The 11,423-nt window shown below is 49.5% G+C and overlaps 1 protein-coding gene across 1 annotated transcript; it reads left to right on the top strand.

The window, feature by feature from the left end:
* Positions 1-5,212: 5,212 nt before the first annotated feature.
* CD300C (CD300c molecule) lies at positions 5,213-9,740 on the top strand. The gene is made up of 4 exons (XM_042915104.1): positions 5,213-5,838; positions 6,357-6,692; positions 8,182-8,305; positions 9,406-9,740. The coding sequence occupies exons 1-4, from the start codon at positions 5,778-5,780 to the stop codon at positions 9,536-9,538; spliced, it is 654 nt and encodes a 217-aa protein (XP_042771038.1). The 5' UTR covers positions 5,213-5,777; the 3' UTR covers positions 9,539-9,740.
* The last annotated feature ends 1,683 nt before the right edge of the window (positions 9,741-11,423 follow it).

Here is an 11,423-nt window from a genome sequence, read left to right as displayed (position 1 = left end):
ATAAATAAACACTAAAAAGCTAATAATAATGATAATTCTACTCTAACAGGATTGCTTCTCAGTGGGTGAGTCCCTCCTGGTGATTCAAATACCCTGATCCTGGCCACCCCTGGGTGTTAGAAACAAACCCATTGTATCCTCATGGCCTTTCCTTTTCAGGCTGAGTCTTACATCATCAGCTATGCGTGTGGGGTCACTTTGTCTCCTTTGGGACCAACCAGAGGTGGACCCAGACATTCACAGGTCCAAAGCTCAAGATCCAACCAGGGGTCTGGAGCCCAAAGGGCAGTTCAGACTAGAATAAGTCGGGGCCCTAATACCCTGTGCCTGGAGGACGGAATAGAACCAGGCAGAAAGACAAGACACTTCTGACTCTACCCAGGGCTTCAGCTTTATTGAGAAGCAGCATCTGCAGGGCTCTTCTGGATTTCTTACCCTTGGAAGAGATAGAAGGACCCAGTGCCCCCTACTGAACATGGCCAGCTGGCTTAGAAGTTGGTGTGGTGACAGCTGGCAATGCTTCCTCTCACCTCCCATGAACAAGGGAAGCAGCTTTTTCAAAGATATAATTGGTGCCAGCAAGGTCTGAGGAAAGGCATCTAAGGAGGTGAGAAACCAGGAAACAGAGGTGCTGGGACCAAGAGAGATGGGCAGACATGGGCTGGAGGCTGGGGTGGGAGGGTCTACCTTGCAGCGTGGGGAGAGATGTCTGTACTTTGACTCTGGCCTGGCATCCCAGGAACATTCTCAAAAATGGTCTTTAACATTATCTCTATGTTGAATTGTTTACACAATCGCAGGGCTGCATTGAATTGTCTATCCTATGTACTTATACATGTGTTTTATTTCTACTAACGCACACATACATTAACACTGTAATTCAGGAATCATTTTTATAGCCCAATTAATTATACCTTATGACCATTTGTGTATCAAAAAGTTGATTCATGAACTTCACACATTTAAAATATGCCATAATTTTTTTTTGGTCCCCCGAGTACTCACACTCTCCCTTCAGTCCCAGAGTGGTCAGCACCTCTGCGAGCCCCAGTGCCCACAGCCCAGGGGCCCCTGCTGGCATCCTGAAGACAAGCTTGTGCCATCGGAGCCACCGCACTCGGGGCACCCGGTCCAGGCAGATAGTGGGACTCGGCATCCTACAGGCTGGCATTGGGAGCCAAGCCAAGCTGCCACCTCTTCCAACTCTAACATACACTGTAATTTTGGGGGCGCCTTGGTGGCTCGGTTGGTTAAGCATCTGACTTCAGCTCAAGTCATGATCTCATGGTATGTGGGTTCAGGCCCCACATCAGGCTCTGTGCTGACAGCTCAGAGCCTGGAACCTTCTTCAGATTCTGTGTCTCCCTCTCTCTGCCCTCCCCTGCTCACACTCTGTCTCTCTCTCTCAAAAATAAATAAACATTAAAAATTTTTTAATTAAAAAAATATATATATACCGTAATTTTTGTAACCCTATTTTGGAATCTCTCTTTTAAGATGCTGAGAGCTTCACAAAATAAAAGTGGCCCAGGCTTCTCTGGACCTCAGGGGGACCATGAAGCCAAAGAGGAATAAAAAAAGATACTTCTGATTCTAGTCCAAGGAAAAGGCATAACATTTTCCTTTAACTTGATCTTTGCTTCATTATTTTTTGCTTGCAAAAGAGAGACCCAATTCACTGTGTGGATGGTTCCCATGCTATTTCATGCTCAGCCTGCTGACCTCCTAGGCTTTTACTCTGCATTTCTCTATAGCAGCCTTTAAAACACCAATGTTCCATCAACTCTGGAAGATGTAGTGGGAGGTGACAGGAGGTGGTGAGTTTTTGGATCCTCCCGTGTTGAGTCCTCACATGGATCTTCCCTCATGTGCAGGCTTGAGGGTTGGAGAAGTAAATCGCCACTGGGTCAAAAACACTTGTGTTAGTCAGGGAAACAGAGAAACAGAACAAATAGGAAAATTATGAAGAGTTCATTATAAGGAATTGGCCCCCATGGTTATGGTAGATGAGGAGTACCCAAGAAAGCAATGGTATAATTCATTCCAAGTTCAAAGGTCTAAGAGCCAGGAATGCAGAGGGCAGGAAAAGATGGATGCCCTAGCTGAAGCCATCAGGCAGCAAGGGGCAAATTCCTCCTTCCTCTGCTGGTCATTGAAGTCTACTCAGATCCTCAACAGATTGGGTGAGGCCCACCCACCCAGGGGAGAGCAACTTACCTCACTGAGTCTGCAGATTCAAATGCTAATTTCATCCAGAAACATCCTCACAGACACATCCAGACATAATGCTCCATCTGAACAGCCAGTTAAGTTGACACATAAAATTAACCGTCACAGCACATACTCAAACCTAAAGTCAAGTTTCTGCTGTTTTTGCACTGCCCACTCGGTGGACCTTCCAACTTTTCAGGGCAATCAGGAGCTGGCAGAAGCTGAAGTGTTTTCAGAAAAAGAAGCACTTGGGAAGTGAGAGAGGAAGAGAGATGGTTGTGGGTGGAGAAGTTTCAGGAAACAGTGAGTCCCTGTCAATTTTCTCAATTTGGGTTACAATGGCCACTGGCTGCCTGACAAATCCTCTCATTCTGCTTCCTGGGTCTGAAGATTGTGCCTCTCCCCCTTGCTGTCTCTTGGCCACCCTCTCCCCACCAGAGTTATGGTACGAGGGAAAGACGCTTGAGCAGTGGAGCCAGAGGAATCTGGGTTCAGATCCTGACATCAACCCTTATAACATGCTTCTGGTCAGTTTATTGATTTTCTGAGCTGTTGGCAAGGTAGCTAGAAGGGGGAGAGATTATGCAAACTCTTTGTTATATGAAGAAAGACCAAAATGACAACTGCCCCCCCCCCAAAAAAAAATCAAGCAAAGTTTCAGAGCTATAATTTCAAGGTTTGGTTTTTTGTGGTTTTTTTTTTTTTGTTTTTTTTAATTTTTAATTTTTTTTAAGAGAGAGAGAGCAGAGGAGGGGCAGAGAGAGAGAGGGAGACAGGGAACCCGAAGTAGGCTTTGCACTATCAGCACAAAGCCCAACACAGAGCTCAAACCCATGAACTGTGGGACTATGACCTGAGCCATTCGGATGCTCAACCGACTGAGCCACCCAGGCAGAAGCAATTGTATAGGACTTTCAAGGATCAATCATAAATGTGTTGGGCCTTGCTCCTTCTGGGATCACTCACTCTGGGAGAAGCTAGTTTCCATATCATGAAAACACTCACGCAGTTCTCTTGCACAAGGAGCTGAGGTCTCCTGCCAACAGCTATGTGAGTGTGCCATCTTGGAAGCAGATCCTCTAGGCCAGTCCAGCCTTCAGATGAGTATAGCCTTGGCCAACATCTTGACCACAACTTCATGAAAGAGATGCCCTGAACCCAAACCACCCAGATAAGCCACTCTCAGATTTGCGACTCTCAGGAAGTGTGAGGTAATAATTGTTTGATATTTTTATCTGCTAAGTTTTGGGGGAATTTGTTATGCAGCAATAGATATCTAATCTAGTTGGACTTGCCTGGGGTCAGTGTCTGCAGCCAATTCAGTTCTCGTTTATTTACTCAATCACTCATTCACTCATATAGCAAATATTTATCATAAGCCGACCATTTGTCACATACTACAGTTGGGCACCGGGTTATTCCGTGGTGAATACAACAGATCCCAAATGCTGCTATGATATATCCTAGTGGGGTGGGGGAGTGGAAAGAAACCACCAAAATAAAACATAATAACAAGATTTGGTGAATTATGGAGGAAATAAACAGAGACCAGTGATTTAGACAACAGGGTGACCCCTAGGAAGGGTGATCAGGGAAGGCTTTCTGAACGGGTGACATCCAAGGTGAAATCTAAAGGGTAAGAAGGAACAAGCAATGAGAAGAGGTGGGCAAAGGATCCAAGGAAAGGAACAAGCAAGTGATAAGGCCCTGGGGCAGGACGGGCACTGTGGCTGGAGCACAGGGCACACTGGGGCAGGGGGGCAAGATGGAATTGCAGAACCCAGCAGTGGCTGAGTCCTCTTGGGCTATGTAGACCAACCAAGAAGAGTAGATTTCATCTGAAGGGCATGGGACAAAGAGTGTACTAGCTACTATTGACTTTTGTTGAAGTACTCTCTTGCTGATGAGTGGGAAAGAGGAAGGTCAAGGCACTGGGGGGACAAGGAAGAACAGGGATGTCACCATCGCACTGGGAAGAGAGAGTACAGTTGTAATGTCAGGGGGAAGAGGGGAAATAGGAAGATGGAAAGTGCTAGAATAAGCATTAAGTGGAGTGACAGAGAGAGGAATCCCTGGTGTCGTGGTCTGGTTGCAATAACACTGGAAATATTGTTGTCTTTGATCAGGATAAGATAGTGCAGGAGAGGACCAGATCTGGGGAGAGAGTGTTTAGGGGGAAGTTGATAGACTTTGTTGTGTAGACCTGGTTGTGCATGACAATGCTGAGAAGCTGGCACGACCCAGGCAAGATGTTGGGCCCTGAACCTTGACCTGCTTCACTACCATTTCCAAGGTAAACTCGTCCCAAATCCATCACGTCATGAGAATGAGCCACTCTGAGTTAAGATAGACTTGCCTCCTCACCTCCAGGCAAGGACCTTCCCCCATCCTGCACCTTGAAGAGACGCCCAGTCACCACTGTGAACCCAAAAGAGACGGCAGCAACTCGTGTCTGGCGGACCACCACCTTGTTACACAACCACCCCTCTGTGCCACTGGCTGGAGAGGACAGGCCCAGCCTCAGCTTCACGTGTCCCCGTTTTCTCATCAGCGCCTCCAATCCCTGCATCCTCTTGTCCATTCTCCGTACTCTCCCCTGCAAGTCACAGCAGAGTGGACTTTCCAAAGAAGAAAGTAAAAAGTGAGGTCCTCATGTTGGCGACAGCTGCTCCATGTCTGTGTCTGGAGAAGAGAGAAACACAGCCTGAGGGATTTGTACCCTGGTTGGGAACCCAGAGTCAAAATGAGACCTTTGTTTAAAATTTTTTATTTATTTTCGAGAGATAGTGGGTGAGCAGAGGAGGAACAGAGAGAGGGGGAGACACAGAATCTGAAGCAGGCTCCAGGCTCTGAGCTGTCAGCACAGAGCCCGAAGCGGGCCTTGAACTCTTGCAAGATTCAAGATTATGACCTGAGCCAAAGTCAGATGCCCAACCGACTGAGCCACCCAGGCACCCCAAAATGAGACCTTTGAAGGAATGTGAGGTCACAGTGCCAACCTGTGTGGCTAGAGGAGAGCAGGGGTCCCATGGGGGACTGTGGAAGTGCTTGGAGCTGCAGGTTGGGGGGGTCCTGACACCACTGTGGTCACCACTGATGGGTGCTCTGGCCTTTACCCCAGAGATGGTGCCTCCTGAGCACAAGGAAGTGACGTGTCACAAGGGTGTGGGTGGCCCACTGAGGAGGAAATGCTCTGATGTGGCTCCGTAGTGTGGGGGTGAATGTGGATAGTGAGAGGAGCAGCTGTGGGCTGTGGAGAGGGATGGCAATCCCACGCCGGCCCTGGACCCGGATCGGGACCTGTCCACAGATTGAGAAGCACGCAGGGCACCAGGTCCTGGGCTCTGCACCAGCCCATGCTCTTCTGTCCCCAAGCTTCCTCCACCCTGACCAGTTCGAGTGACCATGGAAGAAGACTGCGGGGACCAAAGACAGACTGAACAAGGAACCAAAGAGGCCTAGGAAAGCAGAAGTGGGACGTGGAGACCAGACCTTCTGTGAGGAGGCTTGAAAGTGTTCCCCCTCAGGAGCCTGACATTGCTGTGGGTGACGTCTGTGCCATAGAAATGACCCTGGGGAATGGGAGGGCATGGCTGCCTACAGCTCTACTCCTTCTACAGGTCCCAGGTGAGTGGGGCTGAGCCTGGGCAGGGAAGTTGGCCCTTGGTGGGAGGGAGGGCAGGGGGAGGTGGGGAGAGAGGGACCCAAGGGGAAGGAAGGAGGATGTGGGAGGGAGGAGGGAGAACAGAGAAAATTCCAGGAGCGGCCAGCTACTGCCTCAGCAGTGACCAGAAGGATCCCATGCATGAAGCAGGTGAATCTTGTCCACTGTCCTGGACTGAGCAGCACCGATGAGAGGGAATCTGTGTCCACCATTAACGTCATTGTCACAGTCAGAAGTGATGTCTTGGAGCATCATGTGCACACGTGGGCACACACACACACACACACACACACACCATGAACAGCCTCTCCTTGTCCACTCTGTGACATCCTCTCCCTTGGGTCTCAGGAAAGGACTGTCTCCTGCCAAGGCCTCCTCCAGATCCTGAGGGCCCTTGAGGGACCCAAGAGGCACCTTGACCCCAAAGCCCACTGACCCAGGCCCATCTGATGAGGGGCCCACACTTGGCTGTGTTTTCCAGGCTGTTCCTCTATAAGTGGCCCCACCTCCGTGACGGGCACTGTGGGGGGATCCCTGAGCGTGCAATGTTCATATGAAGAGCAATTAAGAGAAGTTTCCAAATACTGGTGCAAAAGGCCATGTTTTTGGAAAATTGTGGAGACCAAACGGTCAAGCAAAGAAGTGAGGGACGGCCGCGTGTCCATCAGGGACCATCCTGCAAGCCTCACCTTCATAGTGACCTTGGAGAACCTCACAGAGGATGATGCAGGAATATATCGGTGTGGGATCGATACATCATGGTTAGGAGGATACTTGCAAGACCCCGCCGTCCACATTGTGGTGTCTGTGACCCCAGGTGAGCTGTACACACCCATCCCCCAGCACCAGTACTAGGGCCCCTGAGACTGGGGCCGGTCACCCCGAACCTTCAGGAAAGTGGTGACACGTAGGCTAGAAGAACAGGGAGAGGATGGGGCTGGTGACGCGGGACACCGGGGAGGTGTATGTATGTGCTCTTGTGGGCGTGTCCACATGTGTGTGTCTAGATGTATGTGCATTCATGTGTGCATGTGTTGTGTTGTCTGCACACTCACACAAGCACACCCCTGGCTGTCGTAGGTGCCTCTGTATGCCACACCCTGACACACTGTCAAGCCTAAAGCTCTCCCGGGAAGGGGGATGGGAGAGGCCCCGAGTCTGAGGCCAGCTGCCTTCCTGCCCTGACAAGAGTCCTGTCTACTCTAAAGGGACCCTAGTCTCCTCCTGGAATCTCTCTATCCTCCCAGTGGGAAACAGGACCCCTCAGATATTTCTTCTTCACCCTTATAGGCTGCCCATGACCCTGGGGCCCTAGAGAACATCACTATGTCATGGATGGTTCCTGGGGCCCCAGCCTCACAGCTGTGATTTTCAAGGTCTGCAGCAACCTCGAGACGGCCCAAGAATGAGCTCCAGACCCTGATCTGGAGTTTCTGTGACCATTTGGGAACCACCCCGCCCTCCAACTTGACCCTCCCCCTCTTCTTCTGGCACCTCGTCCCCACAGGAGGGAACCCAGAGAAACCCCTGAAATGGCTCCCCTCAGACAAAGGAGAAGGAGGAGAAAATGCGTTCTCAGGTCTTATGGTCCCAAATATACCGAATAAGTCTTCTTTAATAGAATCCTGTTTTTGTTACCTAAGAACCAAATGAAGGTCATCCCTCTAAGTCTGTGGATTTTTATCTCGTGTTCTTCTTCTGCTGTTGTCCCTGGTTCCTCTGTGGGAACTCTGAGGTCCTTCTTGTGGGTCTTAGTTTGTCTCTCATACATGAGGCATTTCCCTCCCATGCCCTCTGTTGGTTTCTACTCAACAGTGAGGAGCTGAGTGTCCACAGGCGTCCCTGGGGACCTGAGGCAAAGACCTTCTTCTCATTGGCTTTAAGACAGGCCACTTTCTATGGGGTCCACTGGGTGTGTGTCTGTCTCCCTAGATCGTTCTTTCTGGTCATTCCCTCCCCCAGAGAGGACTGTGCAAGGGCCGCCCAGGTTCGTAGGCCTGGCTGACAGTTCTGGGGGCCGAGTGCACTGAGGGCCAGGGTTTCCGTCACTCATCACAGACTCTGCTGAATGTGCTCTTTTGTGATCCTCACCCCAGACATCTCTCCTACAATCTCTACAGAGTAAACCTCACCCCATCCTCTGCCAGGGTGCACGTGGTGTGGCTGTGACTGAGCCTGAAGCCATGTGTTCTGTCCATGCACTGGAATCTCTGAGTGACCAGGACTCTGTGAGTCAGAACCACACAGTTGACCGAGTGGGAGACCCAGGGGGAGGGCGGCAGGCCTGATGTGTGCTTTCCTCTCAGGCTCCACTGAAGCCCCCAGCATCATGAGGTCCACCAGCCCCCCAGGCCTTCACAAGACCCTGCCAGCACCCACCGGGAGCACTGTGATCCAACAAGAGACCCCCAGTCCCAGCCGACATCCCGGGTAAGAGGCTTTCATGGGGAGACTTATGACACCTGACTGATTTCTAGACCACACGGGGAGCTGAGGAATGAGGGTGCGTCTCTCTCAGCCCAGCACCCTCATTATTTACCAAGTCCACACCTAACTGTGAGGGTCCCACCTAGTGCCAGGCACTCTTCTGTGGATACAGCCCTGAGCCACTGAGACACATCCTGCTCTGACAAAAGTGGGGGGTGGGATTCACACAAGGACTAAGTCAACATGCTCATCATAATAAGTGCGTATTCATGATGAGTGCTTGGAAAAAATCCGTCAGAGGGGTCGGGGAGGGCACGTGCGGGAGGGGGACAGGCAAGCTATTTAATACACAACCACGAGGGAGAGGACATTTCACTGGGGACCTGCAGGATTTAGGGAGTCGCCACTCAGGTGTCTGCAGAAATGGGGCTCCAGGGAGAGGTAAGAGCAAGCATCAAGAGTTTTACAAAAGACACCTTCAGGGCTCGGCCCAGGCCAGGTGCTCTGGGGGCCGGTGGCCCTGCCCTGTGCCCCCTCCTTCCCCCGCCCCCCAAGCCCTGGCCAGAGTGGCATCCTGTCGAACACCAGGCCTCTGAGGGAGGTGAGAGCTGAGCCATGTCATCTGTCCCTTCTATCATCAGCCACGAACCAGGTGCCACACAGGTGCCAGATGCTCATTGCGAATAAAGCTAACATTTCCGAGCCCTCGTGGGAGATACTGTTTACGGGAGAGCAGACACCAGACAAATAACCCTGATACTGATTTCTAGTCCACAGACAGGGTAACCCCCAATACAGAAGGCTGAGGTAGAACCCTCTTCCTGGCCCAGGTCCCACGCCACTCCCTGGGGTCTCCCTCACATCACTCCAGGGGCCGGGCCCTTTTTCGTGTCCACCGTCCTGTCTCAAGGCCACCTGTTAGCCTGAGGGGTATGGGAGCAGTCTCTAGTGTGGGGCTGCCATGCCATGGACCCACCTGGGACTCATCTCCGCATGGGTTGTTGGGGCCTCAGGACATGGGCACAGGGACAGAAGGAAAGCGGAGGGTACCAGGGCCTCTCCCTGAGGATGTGGCTCACTGTCTGTCACTGTGTCCCCCACAGGTCCCTGCTCAGCAGCGTCAACTTCTTGCTCCTGGTCTTCCTGGAGGTGCCCCTGCTTCTAAGCATGCTCAGTGTGGTCCTCTGGGTGACCAGACCTCAGAGGGGCTCTGGGGGACAGGCGGAGTCAGCCTAATTATGAAGACCAGTAACACCTATTGCCCATTGATGATCTGTCTGGGAACACAGCGCCCCTCATGGATGGGAACGGCCTTCTGACCAATACATCCAGCTGTTGTCCACATTTCTATCAGAATACTCTGTATGGGAATGCAAGCTGGTGCAGCCACTCTGGAAAACAGTATGGAGGTTCCTCAAAAAACTAAAAATAGAACTACCCTACGACCCAGCAATTGCACTATTAGGCATTTATCCACAGGATACAGGTGTGCTGTTTCGAAGGGCACATGCACCCCCATGTTTATAGCAGCACTATCAACAATAGCCAAAGTATGGAAAGAGCCCAAATGTCCATCAATGGATGAATGGATAAAGATGTGGTATATATATGCAATGAAGTATTACTCGACAATCAGAAAAAATGAAATCTTGCCTTTGCAACTATGTGGATGGGACTAGAGGGTATTATGCTAAGCAAAATTAGTCAGAGAAAGACAAAAATCATATGACTTCACTCCTATGAGGACTTTAAGAAACAAAACAGATGGACATAAGGGAAAGGAAACAAAAATAATATAAAAACAGGGAGGGGGACAAAACAGAAGAGACTCATAAATATGGAGAACAAACTGAAGGTTATGGATTGTGGGAGGGGGAGGGGCTAAATGGGCAAAGGGCACTAAGGAATCTACTCCTGAAATCATTGTTGCACTATATGCCAACTAATTTGGATGTAAATTTAAAAAATTAAATTAAATTAAATTTTAAAAAAAGAATACTCTGTAAACTTTTTTGGTAACTTTTTTTCTTGCAATGTATCATAGACACAAAAGAATGTATCCAATAAATGCATACTCTTTTTAAAATAATTTTTAATGTTTATTTATTTTTTAGAGAGACAGAATGTGAGGGAGGGAGGGAGGGTCAGAGAGAGAGGGAGACACAGAATCTGAAGCAGGCTCCAGACTTTGAGCTATGAGCACAAAGCCTGATGCAGGCCTTGGACCCACAAACCGTGAGATCATGACGTGTGTCGAAACCAGGAGTCAGGCGCTTAACCAACTGAGCCACCCAGACGCCTCTCCAACATATTAAAAAAAAAAAACAAAAAAAAAAAAACAAGCCAAATCACATTATAGAAGTTGTTATTTTTATTGTTGTTATTGAGTTGCATGAACTCTTTATATATTTGGTATATTAACCCCTTATCTGATATATGACTTGCAAATATTTTCTCCCATTCTTTTGGCTATCTTTTCATTTTATTGATTGTTTCTTTTGCTGTGCACAAGACTCTAATATGAGGGGCGCCTGGGTGGCTCAGTTGGTTAAGCATCCAACTCATCACGAACATGCACACTTATCTTGATGAGTGTGTCGACCTAGTCCTTATGTGAATCCCCCCACTTTTGTCAGAGCAGGATTGTGTTTCAGTGGCTCAGAGCTGTATCCACAGAAGAGTGCCTGGCACTTGGTGGGACCTTCACAGTTAGGTGTGGACTTGGTAAATAACGAGGGTGCAGGACCAAGAGAGACACACCCCATTCCTTAGCGCCACCACCCCCCCACCCCCGCCCTTGTGGTCTAGAAATCAGCCAGGTGTCATAAGTCTCTTGGTTTCAGCTCAGGTCCTGATATCACAGTTGATGAGTTCAAACCCCGAGTCAGGCTCTGTGCTAACAGTGTGGATCCTGCTTGGGATTCTGTTTCTCTCTCTCTCTCTGCTCCTCCCCCACTCACACATGCTCTCTCTCAAAATAAATAAACAAACATTTAAAAAACAAGCAAGTTTTTAATATGCAGCCCAGTCCTACTTATTATTAATTTTTGCTTTTGTTGCTTGTGTTTTTGATGTCATTTTGATGTCATTTCCAAAACTCTGTGCCAAGACCAACGTCAAG

This window comes from Panthera leo, chromosome E1 (assembly GCF_018350215.1).
Source record: "Panthera leo isolate Ple1 chromosome E1, P.leo_Ple1_pat1.1, whole genome shotgun sequence".
Lineage (NCBI taxonomy): Eukaryota > Metazoa > Chordata > Mammalia > Carnivora > Felidae > Panthera > Panthera leo.
The sequence above is the reverse complement of the archived record's forward strand: the minus strand, read 5'-3'. Positions and strand labels throughout refer to the sequence as shown.

Coding starts and splice junctions, on each gene's coding strand:
- CD300C (XM_042915104.1), top strand. CDS start 5,778: ATGACCCTGGGGAATGGGAGGGCATGGCTGCCTACAGCTCTACTCCTT. Junction 5,839..6,356: donor ACTCCTTCTACAGGTCCCAG/GTGAGTGGGGCT, acceptor TGTGTTTTCCAG/GCTGTTCCTCTATAAGTGGC. Junction 6,693..8,181: donor TGTGGTGTCTGTGACCCCAG/GTGAGCTGTACA, acceptor CTTTCCTCTCAG/GCTCCACTGAAGCCCCCAGC.